The sequence below is a fragment of the Dermacentor variabilis genome, chromosome 9 (assembly GCF_050947875.1).
Source record: "Dermacentor variabilis isolate Ectoservices chromosome 9, ASM5094787v1, whole genome shotgun sequence".
NCBI lineage: Eukaryota > Metazoa > Arthropoda > Arachnida > Ixodida > Ixodidae > Dermacentor > Dermacentor variabilis.
Window position 1 is genome coordinate 60,831,650 of NC_134576.1, and position 23,905 is coordinate 60,855,554.

At 48.3% G+C, this 23,905-nt stretch overlaps 1 protein-coding gene across 3 annotated transcripts in view; it reads left to right on the top strand.

The window, feature by feature from the left end:
• The first annotated feature begins 9,248 nt into the window (after positions 1 to 9,248).
• The window catches only part of LOC142592727 (sequestosome-1-like), a 40,127-nt gene continuing 25,470 nt past the window's right edge, over positions 9,249 to 23,905 (top strand). Inside the window, exons 1-2 of one of the 3 annotated variants that reach the window (XM_075704328.1) lie at positions 9,249 to 9,483; positions 15,816 to 15,880. Coding sequence is in view for 2 of the 3 variants with exons in the window: in XM_075704326.1 (XP_075560441.1) it covers positions 9,427 to 9,483 (57 nt within the window). In the remaining variant the exon portion in view is untranslated. The remainder of the gene's footprint in view (positions 9,484 to 15,815; positions 15,881 to 23,905) is intronic. The other 2 variants (XM_075704326.1, XM_075704327.1) reach the window with 2 other exon arrangements.

Genomic DNA, 23,905 nt, shown 5'->3' on the forward strand with positions numbered 1-23,905 from the left:
CTGGAGCATATATTATGGGAATGCAGAGGGATAAATAACAATAAAGAAAACGAGGCCTCTAGCAGCAGCCTTCGCACGCACTGGGAAGCCGCGCTGCTCAGCCCTGCCCTCGAAGATCAACTATGGGCCGTCCAGCGGGCCGAGGATGCCGCCAGGACTCAAGAACTCCTGGCCGTCACCTAGGCGGGGCCTTTGGCCCTCCCCACCAACTCGCAGGGCACACCATAAAGTTATTTCCTCCTCCTCCATAGAAATGTATGGCTTCTTCGCCGCAGTACATTTTAGTCACGCGGTGAAGCATACTAAAAGTGGGAGGGGGCCGCTATCAGCCAGCATAGTATGTCCACTTAGGCGACCTGAGAGGCGGCGAGTGTGCGAGTGTATAATTAAAGAACTCTTTTTACGTCCAGCGACAGTGGCCCCTTTTCACTTTTAGTATGCTTCACCGCAGTACATTGCTTAGGCTTCACCGCGAAATATTAGTGTATTGCGAGAAAGCTAATCGTAAAAAGCCTAATTATGCAACGTTTCTTTTGTAGCTTGCTACACCGCAATACAGGAGTGTAAATAAGCATCGTGCAGTAAAGCATACTAAGAGTGGAAAGGGCGCATAGGTTTACACTGTGCTCATTACTTTCAATTGTGACATAATTTGCAAGTGCATCTGTGCTCGTAGTAAGCTTCATTGACAATTCTTTGTATATTACAAATTCATATTGCAGGGAAACTTACTAAAGCACATTCGCCATTATGGTACGTGAGATTCACCTTCAGTGCAGGAGCACAATGTGGATTCTTGCCCCTGCTTTTGGTTGGAATGCACATGCTCTTTGAGAATTGATTCATTGTTCATAAGTGCACTGGTACTTCACTCTAAACTGGAGGGCTCAAGTTGATATGGAAGCACAATTTTTATTAAGGGGACAAGATGTTGCCGAGATGGTCGCAGCAGTTTTTTTTTTTCTTCCAGGCACCTTTTCTACTTGAAGCTTCCATTGCAGTGTTTCGAGCCTCTTTGAACCAGCACATAGTGTATAAAAAAATTGGACACTGATTGGGAATATCACCTAAGTTCATGCCTATCTATAGTAAAAAGATGTAGCACGACCAGACTAAATAAAGGAAGGGGTGGGCTGCAGCAATATTAAATGTTAAATGGTGCTTTATCCTTTCCCTTGAGTTTTCTGTTTTTGTGCTTTTTATGGATCCTCCGCAATAACCACGCGAGTGCCGAACTTGAGCTTGTTGGTTTCAAGTCTCATGGTTGTTACTAACAGAACAGTGTGATAAACGAACAAGGGCTTGGAGGCATCCGTTCACCTTGCTTGCCTCATGGTGCTGCTTCATAAGCACCGTGAGCATGCAGGCCCACTAGGAAGGGAGGTTTGTTGCAATCGCTTTTGAACTGTATTGTCACCAAACCAACAGTGCTCTCAATGACAGCTTTCGGACAGTAGAATGCTTGCACCCAGCAAAGTCGTAAGAAGGGAGCATTCAGGATGTGCAAAGTGGGCTTTTGAACCTGGCAGCATTACTGAAGGGGCTTTGCCCATCTGCCCTCTTTATGGATACACAAAGATGATTTCCTCTTTAAGAGGGATTGTTTCAGAGGTTGTTACAAGGCAATAGTGTTGGGTGTTTAGTAGCTTGTCTTTGCCCACTGTTAATAATCTGTTCCTTCTCCGGTGCCCCTGTGAAGTGCCTACTTTTCGGACACAATGTGCTCTCCATGCATGCATGAATGTTTAGCTTGTAAAGCCATCTATTACCCCTTGCCTCAAGCTGGTCTTTGCTGATGTCACCCAAGAAGGCATTGGGGAGTATAGCAATGTGCACTTACAGAACACTGTTGATACCAGTGAAACCAAATTATTGGAGCTGCTGTTCTTTTTTTGTCCACTCCATCCTTGTTAGTTACAATGAGCAATGTCCGAACAGAAGGCATATGTAGTTGGTCGTGCATAGCCTGCGCACTAAGACTTGTTGGCATGTTATGACCTTAGCACAGTGTTTATATGTAAAAACCTTCTGATGTGTTGACGACTTCCTTCTCTTTATCATACTTTGCCTGATGGAGCCAGCAAGTGGGCCAACCAGATGTTCAACAGGCTTCCCACTAGTTTTCCCAGAGTCTCCTTTACCAGGGTGCTGCTCATAGACACGTATCTGTTTTCTTGACCTTGCACTGCACTTCAACCATGGCCACACCTGCTAAACCTATAGCATGTGATCAAAAAAGTGCTATACATCATGTTGCTCAAAACTCGTGACGTGCTACAAGGCCTTGAGGAACGCCCTCATTTATTTACGCCCTCATCATACTGTATGAAGCTTCGCATGACTAGTGCGACAATTAATATCTGCTGGTTTTTCAGTGCTATTCCTGTCGAGCTTCCTGAAAGTTATCCCGAGTGTTTCAAAAGCAAATGACCGCTGCTGGACAAGAAGTGCTTAAAACAGGGGTCGCTATAACCACATATGTCACACGAAATGAAGAAGGCCACCGAGTATACAGGCGGTTTACTTCATATCCAGCAAGCTTGGTTTTCCCTTTGCTAGTGAGTAAACTCAACTTGCCTCAAATACATGGCCTGTGACTATGTGCCAGATGTTGTGTCCCCTGCAAAGCTGAAGATGTGTATGAGATCCTGACACCCTGCAGCGGCTTCTACACTGGGCCAACAGGCTACTATAAAAACGACTGCCTTTACTAATATGCTAATAACATGAAAACGGGCAGAAATTTGGCTATTCATTGGACCCAACTACAGGTGCAAGCCACTCTTCCACCAGATGTGTGTTGTTCACAGAAACTGGAGCTATACAAATGCGCATAAAAACAATGATGTTTGAAAGTAGTAGAGTTGAACTATATTCTGCACAAGCAGTGCTACCTGCAGCGGTGGTACCTTATAGCCACAATTCATGGCTGCATCACCATGCAAAGGCACCATTCATGAATTATTAACTTCTATTATATTTATGGTGGCCATATATTGCAATTACATATGATCCACATTGTGTGCAATATGGTTAAATGTCAATTATGATGGCCATTCCTAGTCTGAAATGCAACAAAAGAGCAAATATAGGCAACAAATTGCAATTCAAAGAGAGAACCAGTGCACAGGATATGTGATACACTTCCTTTTATTGAAAAAGAAAGGTCACGTGGTGTCATGCCACCAGCAGTGGGTAGCAATATTTCAAGCTTGGGTGACAGAGGCAAAACTTAGCAAAATGCTACAATCGCGCTGTAAAACGGCCTTGGACAAAAAAAAAAATGACATCATATTGTACAGAATGAAAGGGCAAGACTCCACCTAAGAACAGTCTATGGCACCACATACTTAACATGGTGTAAAAAATGTTAACATGCCCTACCCATAAAGAAAAAGCAAAAAACACAGAAAACACGCCTTAAATGCAATGTACAGAGTCTGAAACCAAGAATAAGCAACACCAAAAAAGGCTTCGCTAAGGCTTTCAATGATTAAGATTGTCAAACTTTCTCATCACTTCTTAATGAACCTGCACAGCTGAAAAGGAAGGAAGGAAAGCCCATTAACAGGGCTGCAGAAAATGTCATAGAATATACTTTGCTTGCCAACGATAATTATGGTTTAGTTGTGGTCTGTGTATAAACTAATTGTGTATAAACTTTTCTTGTTTAGAATGGTTTAGCGGATGGGGAAAAAATGATCATAAGAGCACCAGGTGTATGCATAGTCTATGCACGGACCCGCCATAGTTGCTCAATGGCTATGGTGTTGGGCTGCTGAGCACGAGGTCGCGGGATCGAATCCCGGCCACGGCGGCCGCATTTCGATGGGGGCGAAATGCGAAAAACACCCGTGTGCTTAGATTTAGGTGCACGTTAAAGAACCCCAGGTGGTCAAAATTTCCGGAGTCCTCCACTACGGCGTGCTTCATAATCAGAAAGTGGTTTTGGCACGTAAAACCCCAAATATTATTATTATTATAGTCTATGCATGAAAAGCCACTGCTTTCTTACTTTTATTTTTTTATCTCTACTACTATTCATGAGTATGTAAGTGCCTTAATAGCAAAGCTAACATCCTACTGCAAAACACAAAATTGGGCAAGTTGTGGCATAAAGAAAATTGCAGTTTCACTCAATGTGAAACAATGATGCAGTAGCTGGTGAAATATGTGCAGGAAGCTTACTTCATGCAGTGTTTGTTGAACACTTGCCAATGCAAGTCGGTAATCTCCTAAAAAAGTTAAATAAGTAAGATTCGTATTTATTTGTGGGAATTGTGCCTCCCAGTGTTGAAGTGGAGTGAGTGAGTTAGAACTTTATTTCAATCAATCTGGCGGTGTCCACCCAGGTCGAGGCCAGTAGACAGAGTCCTTCGGCGACGGCCCGGGCCCTCTGGACAGCCTTGAGCTGAGCGATGAGCTCTGTGCTTCTGAGCGCTGAGTCCCAGGAAGACTGGTCGGGAAAGTCCGTGCTCGCGTTGGTATGGCACAGCCAGAGCATGTGTTCGATGTTGTTGTATTCGTGGCCGCAGTGTGGGCATTCAGTAGGAAGGTCAGGATTGATCCTGCTTAGTGTTGTTGGTGTATGTCCTAGTCTGCAACTGTCTGTAAGTGATGGCCTGTGCTTTTTTGAGCTTTGGGTGAGGAGGAGGAAAAATTCTTCGTGATAACCTATGATTTGAAGTGATTTCGTGGTATGATACGAGTGGGTCTTTGTTGTCTAGGTCCCTCCAGGCTGGGTTGAAGCGAGAGGGCGGACCGCAGACGCGGAATGTGAGCTCTCGCACAGTTGGTGTGCCCGCTTGTTCGGATTACAGTCAGGAGGTCCGGAAATGTTGCCCATGTGGGCCGGGAACCATGTGACGTGTGGGGACGTGAGGTTGTCTCCTCCCGTTTCTTGGAAGAAGATAGTGTTGATAACCATAGCTGCTTTCCTAGAGACGAGGGCCGACGAGATGGTTCTAATAGCTGCTCTTGAGTCCGAGTAAATGACTGACGCTCCTTTGCAGCTTCGAAGGGCCACCGCGATGGCCATTTCTTCTGCTTCATGAATGAAGTTGGTAACTACCGTGGAAAGACTCGGCTTTTCTTCCTCCTCATTCATATCCGGACTTGGCCACTGGTCTACACCGAAACAACCCTTTAGCTTCTTACTGCTGAAATCGTTTTGGTTTCCTCAAATATATATTTGGGCTACCCATTGCTAGGTCTCGCGCTTAATCAAAGAATGAATCAATGAAATGAATCATTTCTCAAAGAGCATGTGCAGTCCAGCTAAAAGCAGGGGCAAGAATCCGTATTGTGCTCCTGCACTGAAGGTGAATCTCATGTACCATAATGGCGAATGTGCTTTAGTAAGCTTTCCTGCAATATTACTTTTTAATGTACAAAGAATTGTCAATGGAGCTTACCATGAGCACAGATGCACTTGCAAATTATGTCACAATTGAAAATAATGAGCACAGTGTAAACCTATGTACCCTTTCCACTCTTAGTATGCTTTACTGCACGATGCTTATTTACTCCCCTGTATTGCGGTGTAGCAAGCTACGAAAGGAACGTTGCATAATTAGGATTTTTACGATTATTTTTCTTGCAACACACTAATATTTCGCGGTGAAGCCTAAGCAATGTACTGCGGTGAAGCATACTAAAAGTGAATAGGGGCCACTGTCACTGGACATAATTCTTTAATTATACACTTGCGCACCCGCCGCCTCTCAGGTCGCCTAAGTGGACATACTATGCTGGCTGATAGCGGCTCCCTCCCACTTTTAGTATGCTTCACCGCGTAACTAAAATGTACTGCGGCGAAGAAGCCGTACATTTGTATTGAGTGAGTGAAGAAACTTTGTTGTGAACGCCTGCACAACGGTTAGCCTTCCCCTGTTAGGGAGGCGTTACCGTGACGCGGCCATGACGTCTTCGCGGCGTGTGGCGCTTCTACTTCGGCCGCGGCCGCACTATTCCCTTTGGTCGACCGCGCTTGCTCCTCTTTTCGAGTGGCAGCCTCCCTCCGGTTTCGGTCGTTGCCTTTCGAGGGCCGCCGAGATCTGCTGGACGGCCTGGGTTTGGACATTTTGGTCATAGCATCTCGTTGCGGCCTCGAGCCGCGGCAGGATCGTTGTTATTGTTGCAGCTTCATGCGGATTCTTAGCACAGTCCCAAAGGATGTGAGCTGCAGTGGCTCTCCCATCGGCACACACAACACAGATCACTTTCATAAACACTTGGACACACGTGCCTCATCAGCACCGGGGTGAATAACGACCCCATTTGAAGTTGTAGATATAAAACCGCCTCCTTACGGGTCAAGCCCGGATGAGGTGGCGGCATAGTCCTTCGCTCTAGTCGGTACTATTTCACAATTTCGTTGTAGGAAGTCATTTTGTCCTTGGTTTCCCACCACCACGACGGGTCGACTGTAGTAGCAGCGGCACGGTTGGTTAGTCCTCGCGTCGCCACGTTCGCCGTCTCGTGGTTAGCGTTGTCGCAATCCGACACATCACTGCCCATGTGGGCCGGAAACCACTTTATCACCACACACAGACTTTCACTCGCGAGATCGACCACACGCAACACACGCGCGGCTTCACCACACACCCTTGCTCTGGCGTAATTTTTCACTGCCGTCCTAGAATCACAGAGCACAGTCGTGCACTCGGGGTCGGCGATGGCCAAAGCAATGGCCACCTCCTCGGCTTGATGCGCCCCTCGAGTCCGCACACTCGCCACTGTTCTCGTTGCACCGGTCGATGCCCCGACGACTGCAGCAGCGAATGCCTTTCTGTCATGTGGATACTCTGCCGCGTCCACAAACACGGCACCCCCTGTCTTTGGCATGGAGATCGATGAGCACCTTGGCCCTCACCGCCCGCCGCTCTTTGTGGAACTCAGGGTTCATATTTCTTGGCACCGGACATACCCGTAGCCGTCTACTAATTGCGTCCGGTACAGGCACCTCTGTATTTTCGGGTCCCATTTCCTTTGGTCCCAGGCGTAGGTCATGCAGCACTTGTCTGCCCGTTCTTGTTTCTGACAGCCACGCGAGCTGGGCGGTCCTCTGCGCCTCGGCGATTTCCTCCAGGGTGTTATGCACTCCCAAGGCCAGGAACTTGTCGGTGCTTGTGCAGTCGAGAAGTCTGAGTGCAGCCTTGTACGCTTTACGTATGAGCGCATTGATCTTATTTCGTTCGCACTGCCTCCAGTTGTGGAAAGCAGCAACGTATGTAATGTGGCTTATAGCGAAGGATTCCACTAGCCGGGTGAGGCTTTCTTCCTTCATGCCTGCGGTTCTGTGCGACACCCTCTTAATGAGGCGGATGGCCGTGGTGACTTTGGCCGCCAGACGGTTGACCGTCTCGCCGTTGACTCGTTTGCGCTCAATCAGCATCCCCAGCACTCGGATCTTCTCGACAACCGGGATCATGTGACCACCGCTCGTCTTGATCTTTATTGTGTCTTGCTCTCTCGCAGGTTCGTTGCCTTTCGTCTTCCTAGCTGTCCTTTTCGGAGGAATCACCAACAGCTCAGACTTGCTTGGGGAGCAGACGAGCCCAGACCCGTCCAGCTGCTTCTCGATAGCGTCAACCGCCTCTTGCAATGTATTCTCAATGTGTCCGTCGCTTCCTCCTGGGACCCAGAGCGTTATGTTGTCGGCATAGATGGTGTGTCGGACCCGCGCGACTCGTGAGAGGCGCTCGGCCACCCCTATCATTACAAGGTTGAAAAGCAATGGCGAGATGACTGAGCCCTGGGGGGTCCCAACACTGTCGAGCTTCTTCTTTTGGAGCCGCAGGTCACCGGCGATGATTTCGGTAGTCCGCTCCGTCAAAAAATGCTTGATGTACGCATAAGTTCTCTTGCCCATGTTTAGCCGTGACACCTGGGCCAGAATCGCAGAGTGTCTCACTTTGTCAAAAGCGCTCTGCAGGTCCAAACCCAAGATGGCTCACTTGTCTTTCGTGTTGGTAGTGTCATCGAGGATTTCATTTTTCAGTTGTATCATGGCGTCCTGAGTTCCGAGCTTGTTTCGGAACCCGATGACGGTGTTTGGGTAGAGCCCCGAATCTTCCAGGTACCTCTGCCATCTGTTCACGAGTACATGCTCCAACGCTTTGCCCACACAGAACGTAAGCGAGATCTGCCGGAGGTTCCCAATGTTGGGTGGCTTGCCCGGCTTGGGAATCAAGATGGTCTTGTATTGAGTGAATAAACAAATGGTTTTTACAACAGTACAGCAATAAACGCGCACCATGCATCAGTCTACCACACGGAAGAGCGTCGCAACATACGGTAGCTGATTCACACAGGCCGTGTAGCCCACTTATCAGTAGTAAATGATATTATGGGTAATTCAAAATTTCAGACACACATATGTGTTTATGTTTAAGTTCGCACTCCTTGCGTAGTAAGACTCCCAGAACTTTCACAATAGAAAGTACAACACACAAACGCGAACGCGGACATAAGTCTCGTTTTCAACTCGACCGTCATGCAAATCACATATAGCGCGGAAAAACGTGAACATGCTGTGTGTTAGCGTCGTAAACTTCATACTAGGCAAGGAGCTAGCACACCACAATCCCGCGACAGGCGCTAATGAGACGAAGACGGGAGCACATGTCTGTGAACACGCAAACGGAGCCCCTCAGCCACTCTGCTCCTCCGCCACCCCATCTGCACGGCTGCACCACTCGTTTCAAGCACAGCACACAAAACACACATTCAGCGCTGAACAGTGGGTGGTCGACGCAGTTGCATTTACATGACTTGTAGCGAGCAGCACATCCCTCGATGTCCGTTAAGCAAAGTCGGACACGGCGACGCCACATCGCGGTTCGCTGCCTTCGCTGGCAAAGCGCTAGGCCACTTCATTATTTTAATTGTCACCACTGCCGGGTTCTCAAGAAAGCACGGGTCACACAACGCAGATTCTGTACTGCCAGAGCTCACCGAGGCCAAAGCCGCATTGCCACACCGCCACTACTCACGGCTTTCCGCCATGTAACACAGAACCTACAACCAACACACAAGCAACGCACGCATATTCACATGAGCAATGTTGAACAACGCGCGGTTCAGAGAACGATCACGCCGAAGACGAACACGCCACAGCGTCGCTCGGCGCCAGCATCGCGCCTTCTCTAAAATCCCTGAACGATGCTGTCCCTAGGCACCTAGTACAGGTCATGTGAGGGATTTTTGTACGACAAATAGACGCACGCACTTTCTTCATGCCTTTAGAGGCTGCTCTTGACCAATCATAAAAGGGAAGCTTGTCACATGACAAGAACGGACCAATGTTTACCAACAAAACTGTGTCTCCTTGCAGCGGTGACATAGGGAAATAGAAGTGCTCGGAAGAATCGTCGAGAACATTTGAACCGCTGCAAGTCACGCAAGCTCGAGCATATAAATACGATGGATAACCATCGGCCGCAGTATTGGAATATGTCTTCGACGTCGTCGCAACCTCAGGTAAGCTATGCTCGAAAGACTTCCTTTAAGCACCGCCTCAGCTGTATCATTTTACGGCCTCCGTCTAGTCCTCGGACAATACCTCGGCAATCATCTCCCCTAGTGCTTCGCTGCCATGTCTGTTGTGTTGGGCAGGCGACAGATCGTTCGGGTCGTATCTTTCCGTATCGCCCATTCACCAATGTAATAGCCATTAAATGTTCTTTGAACATCCACTGCAAGGGCATTTAAGCAGTGGTGTCCTGGCAACAAATTTCTGTCACACCAGTCGGAACTCTGCCGTCCGACCATTTGTCCGCGCTTTGCTTATCAGCAGCTGCAGGTCTGTCTCCTGGCTGTTTCGGCTTGTTGGTTCCGCGTCATGACAAATCGTAGCACGGAAACACACAGATGGACAGTAAAAAGAGACGACTTTTCCGGTCTACCTGTTTGTTCGTGCGCTACGATTTGTCAACGTATCGCATATTTGAACGTGTTGTCACTTGCCATCTTTTCAGCGTAAACGCAGCAGGAGGAGTCGCTCTTCTACCAACAGTTGTGTCACGGCCTCATTGCGTTTCCCAACGGCCCAAACGACGTGGTCTCTGGTATTGAGTGCCGCCAGAATACCGCGCCTTGCACAGCTAACCACACGGAGGCTTGACTAGCGTTTCCTGGAGAACTGAATCGAAAACACTTTGGTTACATTTTAACCGTGTATGCAGCCCACGGTAACAGCAATCGTTTTCGTATTTCGTCTCGGGATACAGCGGCCGATCGAGGAATCGGCACCGGGCAGCGCGATACGCTTGGCCGTGTGCTCCTTTGTTTATCAGTTGAAGCTCGCGCTTGGCAAGTGCTGCCGACAGTAGTGCCATATCGCCACACATGTCGGAGTGGGGACTTGGATGCCATAGCACTCGTAAAAAAATTTACACCCTTTGGGGCTTGTCCCACAACAATAATCGTCATCTGTCTTACCCGCGTTTCCCCTCATTAACGCTGCGAGCCCGGTACTTCCCAGTCACGAACGGCATGCGCGTTATCAGTGTGACGCAGCGTTCTCGACAGGAAAGTAGCGAGCGCCGAGTTTTCAAGAAAGGAAACGCAAGCGAGGCAGATGACGATTATTGTTGTGGGACAAATATACATCCCAAAGGGTGCAACCGTTTTAAGAGTATACGGCGCAGGCATGGACTAGGTATACCGCATGCAAGCAAGAGGCAGCAGTGCTCGTGCAGTCCAAGATCCGACATCTCAGTGAGCATGGCAGAGCTTAAGACAGCTGATAGACAGGCACCACAGAAGTTCTGGAGGTGAATCAAGGCTGGGAGCAGGCAGCCACTGCAGCGGTCGCTCAGAGCGGCCGCTGAGGCAGATGCACTTGCTAGGAAAGACTGTGCACCTCTTTTGGACCAGTGGTTACGGGCTCGGCAAGGCCCTCCGTAGCCCAATGAACCTCAAGGAGCCATCAGGTTATATAAACCACCGGAGATTGAAGCCATCAGGATCCCATAGGAAGGTGCGTACCAATTCATACTTAGTGCTGGAGAGCAAGACATTGAGGCGGACCTTCGGAGAGCACCAACAGCCCGGGAATGGGAATGGGCGGCATCACGGGCGAGCGCTACAATGGCATAGAAAATGACCAGAGTGATGCCACTGTACAAAGGGGTGGAAGTCGGAACAGACTTGATTAATTATAGACCAATGGCAGTCACACAGGTCTTTTATAGGATGTGTGCCCAAGTAGTACAACAGACTACAGAGCTGGGCTGAGCGGAAACGGGTCCTGGGAGAGCTCCAGATGGGTTTTTGCACTGGGCGGCGTATAGAAGACAATCTGTTTGTAATAACCTAGCGCACAGAAATCGCTGAGCTGACCCGAAGCCCGTTGTATGTGGCGTTTCTGGACCTCAAAAAGGCATATGATAGCGTGTACACGCCCATCCTGTGGAGGATACTGCGGGAAATGGGCCTCAGCGTAGCAGATACACAGCTGCTTGAAGCCGTGTATACTGGTTTGACGGCAAAGATGGAATGGGGCAGTACGCAACGAATCTCCGTCAGACGTGGACTTCACCAGGGATGTCCACTGTCCCGACTCCTGTTTAGGGTTTACCTGGTGGGTGTTGCCCAAAGGCTCGAGGCATTGCAGTGTGGTTTCACATTGCAGCGCAGGGTACAGTGACAGCAGGTAGTTCAGCAGATACCTGTGTTTGATGTACGCTGATGACATGGCTTTTCTAGCGGGCAGTGCCGAAGACCTGCAGAGATTACTGGATATGTGCGACGACGCGGTGAGTGATCTTGCCTAAAATTTAGCCAGGCAAAGTGTGGAGGGATGGCATGGTGTCTGGAGCAACCCGTCATGCAATGTGGTTTCTGCAAAGCAGCAGTGTGCCTCTGACGGATACAGCGAAATACCTGGGCTTCTACCTTACTGCAGGCCCAAATTACCTCCTCCAGCACGAGAAGCAGATAAAGGTGAAGTCAGTGCGTTGCAGAAGGGTCTTGGGTAAACAGGCTCTTCGGTCATTCAATGGGTACGAAGGAGTGAGGGGCCTTTGGAAGATGGTGGCTGTGCTGGGACTCATGGCAACACGATGCTGTGCTTGTTCTCCGGAACGAGGGAGTTCCTCGAGAGGCGCCAATGTGATGCTGGCAGGCTTGCCCTCGATGTGCAGAAGCACGTAGCAGTGGAGGCCATCCAGGGTGAACTGGTATGGTCCACTTTCGTAGCAAGAGAGGCTGTGGCCAAATGTATATTTGACTGTGGCCAAATGTATATTTGAACTGAGGCTCTCTCGGTTACTGGAGGCCCACCTTGCCCGCCAGGTGTGCACGCATGCCATCTATGCCAGCTGCTCCAACCGCTGGAAGAAAAGAACATGGAGCCTGGGTGATATGGCCTCCTGACTGTTAACCCGACAGCACAGGGATCGCACAGTGGACACTCGGCTCTTAAGGTTTGTGAGATGGTCCAATTCGCCGAGACAGCGGAGTGGATGCCGGCGGCCAAGAAAAAGACGACGCTTGGAGCTATATAGTGCGAAGAAACAGTCCATCGAAGAAGATAATTAAGAAGCAGGCTACTGGCAGCAGTGCGTTGTGGTGGACTCTGGACTCAACTGTGGTGCGCAAGATTCACGGACAATTTACAAATGGTGTGTTCGCAATGTGGGACGGTAGAGGAGACGATGCAGCATGTGGGATGTACCGGTCTCCTACCTGACACCATCATGGACTCCCTATCGGATGCGCTCGGCATCGAACGGAATTGTGACAGGCGGAAGTCTCGTGATTGTGATTGTAGTGGCCCTCCCCTTTGTAACGGGTGGTCACACTCGCTGTGTCCTGGCCGAAAAGTTTGGACATAGAAATAGATAGGGATCCATAGAGAACGAGGTGGGAAGAGGGCAACTGTCACTGGCTGACCAATTTCCACCACATCTGAAGCTGAGCCTTGGTGACAGAAGTAACCCCATCTCCGCGCCCTGCTTCAACTGGCACAAATCCGAGAGCCTATGGGAGCCTCTCTTGGGCGAGGTAGCAACTTCGGGCACTCCAGCACAAGGTGCTCCGTATTTTCCTCTGCATCGGGCAGATTGAGTAGCTGGAGAGCTGTCGAAGCAATGGTGATACACAAGCATGTGCAGCGCTCCCGCCCGCGCTGATGTCTGCCCGCGCCTCAAACATAGTGCACTGCCCAGACTACTTTCAATCGAGACGACGAAACACCGCCTAGAACACTGGTGGCGTTGCGCCGGCGGTGATCATTTAGATCGATATTGGTTGCAGTGGACGAAGTTCTTTTTTTCTGCCTTCTTTTCCTTCTTTATTTGGCTTGGCCACGCATGCACTTCACAACTTGCCCATTTCGAAGGGTGTAGTCGTAATCACCATCACTGTGCGTCGCTTGCTCAAACGGCACGATTTCGGGCATAGCCGTTTCGGGGATCAAGCGGCTGTACTATCATGTATCAGCGGGAACACGTGAACGCGTAGCAAATAGCCTGGAAACCGAGATACGCGGACGGCGCTGTCAAAAACAGAGGGTAAAGGAGGCCGCTTATTCACTAACTGTTGACACTCCCAATGCGCCTGCGTTAGTCGAAAACAGCTTACATAATGGCAATAAGCTTACGGCAGTTCACTGGCCACCTATAGCCAATAAGACCGTTACATTATGAATTCTAGCTACCATAGTTACATGCACAGTAACTTACTGTGAGTCATTTTTCTTTTTCAGTCATGCTTTTTTTTTTCTTTTTTGACATTGCAGCTTGAGGCATAGTTTCTCACTATAACACCTAGAGGGAAGTCTGGTGCCACTATCTATGGGAGTTTTCTAATGGGTGCTGTGCTGTCGAGGGGGAAGAGAGGGGGAAGAAAAGTAGGGAAATGACAAAAGTACTGACACGTACAAAAACAAAGTTGACAATAAAGGGTCAGAAAATCTGGTTATGGGAATTCATGCATTTTTTTTTCCTTTTTTCTTCTTTTTTACATAGTTAGGACATTAGGCAGTATGTATAATATCAAGAGCTTGGTGGCGCAACCAACCCTTATGTTCCAAAAGGGATGCTCATAACATCCATCCATCCACCCATTGTGTTGGCTGGTGTTGTAAGAGGCTTTGTCTAAAACGTGGATATGGCTACACAAATAAAGCTTTCGTGGAGTAAAAACTTCATAAAAGATTTTCACGCACTCATAATATGTCTTCCAATGATGCTTACTCATCTACAACACATAACCATACGAATACAAGCAAGAATAGATGACAAACTGTTCCAAAGCATGTGCAAATCTTGTTGTGTGTCATCCAACTTTAGCGGCCCGCTGATGCTTTTTACATTTCATTATGGTGTACTGGAATGGGGCAGTGTGTCGTTCATACAGCAAAACAATGGGAGAACCGGGGACGCTTCTGCGATGACGACGCCAGCGCAGCGCTGCGATCGACCAGTGTGCCTTGTGCTTGAAATTTAAAGGGACACTAAAGAGAAAAATGATTTCTTCTGCATCATTAAATTACCCTTCTATAACACCAAAAACTTCAATCTTACCACAATAAGACACTTAGTAAGCAAGAAAAAGCGCAAAAGTGAAATACATGTGGCGACGCCTCTTTGAAGTTCCCACGCTAGGTCGCTGTGACGTTATGGATTTTGATAGCGTCTTCTAGGACCCACTTACTTATTCAGTGGTACAGATTGACTGCATTTTGTTCTAAAGAAAACAAATGTTAAACATGGCAAGTTTGGGGCAACTTTACTGAGCCAATGTGGCCCAAATATGAAAATGTACCTTGGAAACCCTGATGTCACACTTGACGTAACGGTGTCCTAGTTTCGGCGTGAAATTCAAATACTGATACTTTCACCTTCATTTTTCTCATGTAATATTCAAACTATTATTTTGAAATGACTGCCTGCAGAGTTCTCAAACAATGCTTTATCAGTTTAAACTGATTTATGGTTTTGCTTTAGTGTCCCTTTAAACATGTGCAAAAATTTCTGCATTCATAAACTAAAATGCTCTGAAAACAATAAAAATAAACACCACAAACTGTTAGGATACATCAATAACGGCGTCTAAGCTTGCACTTTTCCAACCACAGATCATGCAGTGTTCCTGATCATCTGCTCAGCCTTTTGGTTGCATAAAACACACACTCTTCTATTCGTTCCGTTCAGTAAGCACGCATATGTCTTTAGTATTTCGAAACACACAATGCTAAGAAGCCCAGAGAAGCACCAGCACTGTGCCTGGTGGGTTGCATGGTATTCCTTTCATGTTGCATCAGCCAGAAAGGCGGTCGCCAGGTGCACTGGAGGAAACAAACATGCACGACTATTGACGGAGGTCTAATTGTGGGTTCTGTATTCATTGATCTGACGAAGGCATTTGACACGATAAACCATTGCATACTACTTGGTAAACTCGAATCATTTGGTATATCTGGTCCTCCACTAATCTTAGAGACTACTTGTGTCATCATCATCATCATCAGCCTAGTTACGCCCACTGCTGGGCAAAGGCCTCTCCCATACTTCTCCAACTACCCCGGTCATGTACTAATTGTGGCCATGTTGTCCCTGCAAACGTCTTAATTTCATCCGCCCACCTAACTTTCTGCCGCCCCCTGCTACGCTTCCCTTCCCTTGGAATCCAGTCCGTAACCCTTAATGACCATCGGTTATCTTCCCTCCTCATTACATGTCCTGCCCATGCCCATTTCTTTTTCTTGATTTCAACTAAGATGTCGTTTACCCGCGTTTGTTGCCTCACCCAATCTGCTCTTTTCTTATCCCTTAACGTTACACCCATCATTCTTCTTTCCATAGCTCGTTGCGTCGTCCTCAATTTCAGCAGAACCCTTTTCGTAAGCCTCCAGGTTTCTGCCCCGTAGGTGAGTACTGGTAAGACACAGCTATTATATACTTTTCTCTTGAGGGATAATGGCAACCTGCTGTTCATGATTTGGGAATGCCTGCCAAACGCACCCCAGCCCATTCTTATTCTTCTGATTATTTCAGTCTCATGATCCGAATCCGCCGTCACTACCTGCCCTAAGTAGATGTATTCCCTTACCACTTCCAGTGCTTCGCTACCTATCGTAAACTGCTGTTCTCTTCCGAGACTGTTAAACAATACTTTAGTTTCCTGCAAATTAATTTTCAGACCCACCCTTCTGCTTTGCCTCTCCAGGTCAGTGAGCATGCATTGCAATTGGTCTCCTGAGTTACTAAGCAAGGCAATATCATCAGCGAATCGCAAGTTGCTAAGGTATTCTCCATCAACTTTTATCCCGAATTCTTCCCACTCCAGGCCTCTGAATACCTCCTGTAAACATGCTGTGAATAGCATTGGAGATATCGTATCTCCCTGTCTGACGCCTTTCTTTATAGGGATTTTGTTACTTTCTTTGTGGAGGACTACGGTGGCTGTGGAGCCGCTATAGATATCTTCCAGTATTTTTAAATATGGCTCATCTACACCCTGATTCCGTAATGCCTCCATGACTGCTGTGGTTTCGACTGAATCAAACGCTTTCTCGTAATCAATGAAAGCTATATATAAGGGTTGGTTATATTCTGCACATTTCTCTATCAATTGATTGACAGTGTGAATATGGTCTATTGTTGAGTAGCCTTTACGGAATCCTGCCTGGTCCTTTGGTTGACAGAAGTCTAAGGTGTTCCTGATTCTATTTGCGATTACCTCAGTAAATACTTTGTAGGCAACGGACAGTAAGCTGATTGGTCTATAATTTTTCAAGTCTTTGGCGTACCCTTTCTTATGGATTAGGATTATGTTAGCGTTCTTCCAAGATTCCGGTACGCTCGAGGTTATGAGGTATTGCGTATACAGGGTGGCCAGTTTCTCTAGAACAATCTGACCACCATCCTTCAACAAATCTGCTGTTACCTGATCCTCCCCAGCTGCCTTCCCCCTTTGCATAGCTCCTAAGGCTTTCTTTACTTCTTCTGGCGTTACCTGTGGGATATCGAATTCCTCTAGGCTATTCTCTCTTCCACTATCGTCGTGGGTACCACTGGTACTGTATAAATCTCTATAGAACTCCTCAGCCACTTGAACTACCTCATCCATATTAGTAACGATATTGCCGGCTTTGTCTCTTAACGCACACATCTGATTCTTGCCTATTCCTAGTTTCTTCTTCACTGTTTTTAGGCTTCCTCCGTTCCTGAGAGCCTGTTCAATTCTATCCATATTATAGTTTCTGATGTCCGCTGTCTTACGCTTGTTGATTAACTTAGAAAGTTCTTCCAGTTCTATTCTAGCTGCAGGGTTAGAGGCTTTCATACATTGGCGTTTCTTGATCAGATCTTTCGTCTCCTGCGATAGCTTACTGGTTTCCTGTCTAACGGAGTTACCACCGACTTCTATTGCGCACTCCTTAATGATGCCCATGAGATTGTCGTTCATTGCTGCAACACTAAGGTCCTCTTCCTGAGTTAAAGCCGAGTACCTGTTCTGTAGCTTGATCCGGAATTCCTCTAGTTTCCGTCTTACCGCTAACTCATTAATTGGCTTCTTGTGTACCAGTTTCTTCCGTTCCCTCCTCAAGTCTAGGCTAATTCGAGTTCTTACCATTCTATGGTCACTGCAGCGTACCTTGCCGAGCACGTCTACATCTTGTATGATGCCAGGGTTCGCGCAGAGTATAAAGTCTATTTCATTTCTAGTCTCGCCGTTCGGGCGCCTCCACGTCCACTTTCGACTAACGCGCTTGCGGAAAAAGGTCTTCATTATCCGCATATTATTCTGTTCTGCAAACTCTACTAATAATTCTCCTCTGCTATTCCTAGAGCCTATGCCATATTCCCCCACTGACTTGTCTCCAGCCTGCTTCTTGCCTACCCTGGCATTGAAGTCGCCCATCAGTATAGTGTATTTTGTTTTGACTTTACCCATCGCCGATTCCATGTCTTCATAAAAGCTTTCGACTTCCTGGTCATCATAACTGCATGTAGGGGCATAGACTTGTACCACCTTCAATGTGTACCTCTTATTAAGCTTCACAACAAGACCTGCCACCCTCTCGTTAATGCTATAGAATTCCTGTATGTTACCAGCTATTTCCTTATTAATCAGGAATCCGACTACTAGTTCTCGTCTCTCTGCTAAGCCCTGGTAACACAGTACATGCCCGCTTTTTAGCACTGTATATGCTTCTTTTGTCCTCCTAACCTCACTGAGCCCTATTATATCCCATTTACTACCCTCTAATTCCTCCAATAACACTGCTAGACTCGCCTCACTAGATAGCGTTCTAACGTTAAACGTTGCCAGGTTCAGATTCCAATGGCGGCCTGTCCGGAGCCAGGTATTCTTAGCACCCTCTGCAGCATCACAGATCTGACCGCCGCCGTGGTCAGTTGCTTCGCGGCTGCTGGGGACTGAGGGCCGGGGTTTGATTGTTGTATTCATATAGGAGGTTGTGGCCAAGTACTGCACCAGGGTGGCCAATCCTGCTCTGGTGAGAGAGTGCGTTACCGGTTCTGGTCACCGGGATCAGGCCGCACTCCAGGCCTGTTTGTGCAATTTTCTCAACACACGTTTTTTTTTTTGTATTTTCCGGTGGAGAATTGCGCGGCACCGGGATTTGAATCGCGGTCCTTTTGCACTGGAGACGGATACTCTACCGTCCCCGCAGGAGTTAAATTAAAAATTGGATTATGGGGTTTTGCGTGACAAAACCACTTTCTGATTATGCACGCCGTAGTGGAGGACTCCGAAAATTTCGACCACCTGGGGTTCTTTAACGTGCACCAAATTCTAAGTACACGGGTGTGTTCACATTTCGCCCCCATCGAAATGCGGCCGCCGTGGCCGGGGACCGATCCCGCGACCTCGTGCTCAGCAGTCTAACACCATAACCACTGAGCAAACACGGCGGGTCCCGCAGGTGTTGTACGCCTCGTTTAACCTACAGTGGTGCCCAATTTGATCAGTCAAGGTGGGCCAATCTGAGCTCGGTTATACCGCATGGATGGCACTCGGCTAGAGAACCTGGTATTTATGACCTGCACATGTGTGGCCACACATAATTGAGGATATATAATTTTCTTTTTTTAGGAGGGTTTCCGTACAGTGATAAAATGAAGGAAAAGACATTAAAAAGAAAGAAAAAAAAAGAAAAAAAAGGGGGGGGCGGAAAAAAGGAACATAACTTGCGATTTGAACTCGTGATCCTTAAAGGTTGCCCGGAAAGGTAGCTCAGTCGGTTGTCAAGCCAGCGGTTACTTTCAAGCGCCATAGCTCCTGCTCCGAGCCTCATACTTATGTGGAAAGGGGCTGGTGTTGTCCGCGACAGTCGATTTTTGCTGATTCTGAGTGGTTGGAAGGCATAATTTCTTGGAAAAATGGCCGCCAGAGGAGCAGCGTGAACTCGAGCGGCTTTAGAGACTAGGAAAACTGCCTTACAATATTTAGACTTCAGGGGAAGCTTCGTTAACAAACTATAACACTGCAATCAGCACTCGAATACGACGAGAGAAATTATTGAGACGTGGAAAATTCCCTTGAAATAAATCTGGTTTGCGAGACAAATGCTTGTATGTATTGAATCTCTTAAAAGATGAGGGGGGAAATATGCGCTCACCGAGAGGGCATCGTCAGCACGAGACCACCACCAGGCACCTTACGGGGATGTGGAGAGCTTCGCGGCCGGAACGAAGCCTCCCCTCTCCGCCGGCCAAGCGTGGAAAACACGCTTTCCGATCGCTCAAGGTTGCGCAGGAATAGTATAGCTCTAGCGTCTAGGAAAAGCTTTAACAGGTGCGAGGGCGGCACGCATAGCGTGGGAAGCTAGCCGCCGGAATAGCTATCTCAAGTACTGCTGCTGGCGAGGGCGAAATACCTTCGTGTAATTATAATAACCCTAATAGGACTTCTTTCAAAGAAAAAAAAAAGAAAAAAAAAAAGGAAACGGCTCAGAAGGCAATACTTCGAGAGCTATGACTGATGCTTTTCTATATATATGTATTCATCTCATCTATGGGATCACATGCGCGCGCGGTTTCTTTGTCTCTGCGTGTAGTAGTTAAGAGAGCCAGTTTAAGGGCGGAGAAGAGGGAAGGAAAGGAAAGCAAACTTGCAGCGCCGTGGTTTTAAAGCGCAACCGTGGTAGAGAAACGGAAAGGCGATATAAGCATGCGTGTCCATGATACGCACACGACAAACTGCCTTACAATATTTAGACTTGAGGGGAAGCTTCGTTAACAAACTATAACACGGCAATCAGCACTCGAATATAATTATAACCCTAATAATAATTGTAAATATTCATCTCATCTAGAGGATCTAAAGCACGCGCTGTTTCTTGTCTCTGCGTGTAGTAGTTAAGAGAGCCAGTTTAAGGGCTGAGAAGAGGGAGGGAACTACTTGTGTAACTGGTCTCAAATGGTGCAGGTTAACGGCCATCTCTCATCATCCAAGCTAATTAACGTAGGAGTCCAACAGGATTACACACAGTCCCACAGTCCCTGTGTTCCCACTCGTATTGCCCACGAAAGTACATCGCAGCCAAAACACCACAGCTTGCACAACCATATGGAACCACATCAGCACTTCCTGGGACACCTAAACAAAAAAGTTTTGGTAGTGTGTTAACTGCTCATACAACCCACTGACCACAACATATTCTTGGTTTGCAGCACGAAGTGACACAGACGAAGTCTCTGTCACTTCGGCAAGGTAGATTGGCAGATTTGGTCGTCTGACTGGGGCATAAAAAGAGGTTGGAAGGACACTACAGAAGTGCCACAGGACATATTCAAAGAAATTTACGGCACAAACTAGATGAGGACTTATGACCGGACAGGTGCCAACTTCCGACTGTTTTTATTTGGAATGAGAAATCTCCTTTTAAGCACCGCCAAGTCTCGTGATCACATTGAACATGTTACAAACAGAACGAAGAATGAATGCTCTGCGATCAGCTGCACATACTAATAAAATTATATGTTCAGAGCGTTACCCAGAAAAAGCAGTTCCTTATCGAGAAGGGAGGATAAATTTCTTTGTCTGATCCACCAACTAGCTCAAAGCAAGGTTCTGCACAAAATATACTTGCAGAAAGAAAATGCACTTGAGTTGCATGCAGTTCCTTTCAAGGCAGCATGACCTTTTAGAGGGAGGCCAGGTCTTGAATCCTGTTTGTCTCAATGCCAGCCCAGTGCCCAACAGTAATAAAGGTGCAGTCGCATACAGCTTGTGTGCGCTGATAGAAGTTTCATCAGGGCAAATGCATGAATGCAGACATCTGTGTGCTCCAAGTCAATGCGCTCTTCACTGTCTCTTTTGTTGTGATGATCAATTTTTTCTCTTCTGTGTGTTGTAGCATTAGTATACTTGCTGTTCTACCAGAATGGTAATAACTTAGTTGCACTATAAACAGTGTACAGTCGCATGCAATATGAGCTGCAATATGGTGACTGAGGTTGAAGGTGCCCCAAGACTACATTGGGGCACGAACATCCGCGCAGCTCTCCACAACCTTAATGGCAAATCAGCACCTGGTCCCGACAAGGTTACGAACAAGACTCTAAGAAACCTCGATGATGCCTCGATAACCGCTCTTACGGCATACATCAACAAATGCTGGCGAGCAGGTTGCATCCCAGAGGCGTGGAAACGCTCTAAAGCAGTCCTGATACCGAAGCCAGGCAAGCCGTCCAGCCTCGATCACTTGCGGCCCATTTCCCTCACATCCTGCGTTGGCAAAGTGATGGAGCACGCGTTCCTCTCCCGCATCAACCACCACCTCGAGGACACTGGAGCCTGCCCACCCACTATGGTGGGCTTCCGGTCACACCTCTCCACTCAAGATGTCATGCTCCAGCTCTACCACGAGATTATCAATGACCCAACTAGCGGCAACCGGGCCATCCTCGGCCTGGACTTGGAAAAGGCATTTGACAATGTAGCACATGCAGCAATCCTGAGCCGCATAAACAAGCTCAACTTGGGTGCGCGAAGCTACAACTACGTCGGAGACTTCCTGTCGCGCCGCACAGTCACCCTCGCGGTCGGCAGCATGACATCCGACGAACATACACTAGGAAGCACCGGCACTCCTCAAGGATCGGTCATATCCCCGCTCCTTTTCAACCTCGTGATGCTGGGTCTCCCGGCCTACCTCGACGAGATCGATGGCCTCCATCACGCCTTGTACGCAGATGACATCACCCTGTGGGTCAACAAGGGCAGTGACGGTCAGATAGAATGCACCTTACAAGCAGCGGTCTCTGCAGTCGAAACCTACCTACAAGACACAGGTCTCCGACTATCTCCACTGAAATCGGAGCTGCTCTTCTACCGCTCGCGCCGCCGGCCCAAGCCTACAGCCGAATGGCGCCAATGTGACGACATAATCCTCTATACGCAAGACGGCTCCTGCATTCCCCGAGTCCCGAAGATACGCATCCTAGGCATGCATATAACAGCCAACGGGTCAAACATAGAAGCTATTCGCAAAATCGAAGGCAAGGTTACAGCGGCTACCCGCCTGATCAAACGCATTACAAACAAGCACACGGGCATGAAGGAGGACAGTGTCATGCGCCTCATACACTCTTTCGCAATCAGTCACATCACTTATGTGGCTGCCTTCCACAACTGGAATGTCACTGAAAGGGAGAAAATCAACACCCTTATACGCAAGACTTACAAGATCGCCCTTGGCCTACCGGAGTCCACAAGCACTGCTCGTCTGCTACAGCTGGGGGTATACAACACGCTTGAGGAAATCGTGGATGCGCAAAGAACCTCTCAACTCGAACGCATGTCTCTGACAGCCACGGGCCGGTACATCCTGCGGAAACTCGGCTTCAACTACCACGTCCAACACGGTCAGAAACAGGTCATTCCACCTGACCTCAGCGACACACTGATTGTCGCCCCTATACCTCGAAACATGCACCCCGAATTTAATCGGGGCCGACGCCAGGCCCGTGCCAAGGCACTGCTGCGCTCCTTGGGTGGAAAGAGGACTACGCGCTTTGTAGACGCCGCAGAATACACGCGCGAACGCCGGTTCACGGCGGTAGTCGTAGACGTTAGCTCCAGGCTTACGCACGCGTGTAGTGTCGCAACGGAATACCCCGAAACAGCAGAAGAGGTAGCGATTGCGCTTGCGCTTACCGACCCCCTCTGCGAGGTAGTGTTTAGCGACTCACAATCCGCAGTTCGCAACTACGCGCGGGGGCGCATTTCCTCCGAAGCTCTCCAGATTCTAAGGAAAGCTGGTCGACAGCACTTCGATAACACCGCCATCATATGGTTTCCAGCGCACGTCGCCACCCCCACCGATGAGGGCCTCATTAACTTGAACGAGGTAGCACACCGCTCTGCGCGAGAACTGACCCGCCGCGCAGAATCGGGGACCGCCTCTTCGAGTTCGGAACTGCTGGCTCAAAGCACGCGAGAACGCCTGGTCAGGTATAATGACATCACCAAGCACTACCAGCTAGGCAGGCGGTTGCTGCCCCCACCTCACCCCATGCTGAAACGTCGCCAGGCAGTCATCTGGCGACAATTGCAAACACAAACATTCCCCAGTCCGGTGCGATTGCAGCACATTTTCCCCGCGCAATACCCGAATGCTCTTTGCAAATTATGTCAGGACACTAGAGCGACGCTGTCACACATGTTGTGGGAGTGTCGGGTTACATCAGCTACAATGGCAGTAGCTCCGGAGGCTCTTGCGTCGAAGTGGGCCGCCGCTCTGCGCAGCTCCAACCTCAAGACACAAGAGTGGGCTGTCCAGCAAGCCCGAGAGGCGGCGACGAGGCAAGGCCTCGAAGTCCCCTCATGGGAGACCTGAGCCCGGGTCATCAAATTTGCCGGATTCAGAATAAAGTTGTTTCCATCCATCCATAGTTCTCCAATTTTCAGTATGTCTGCG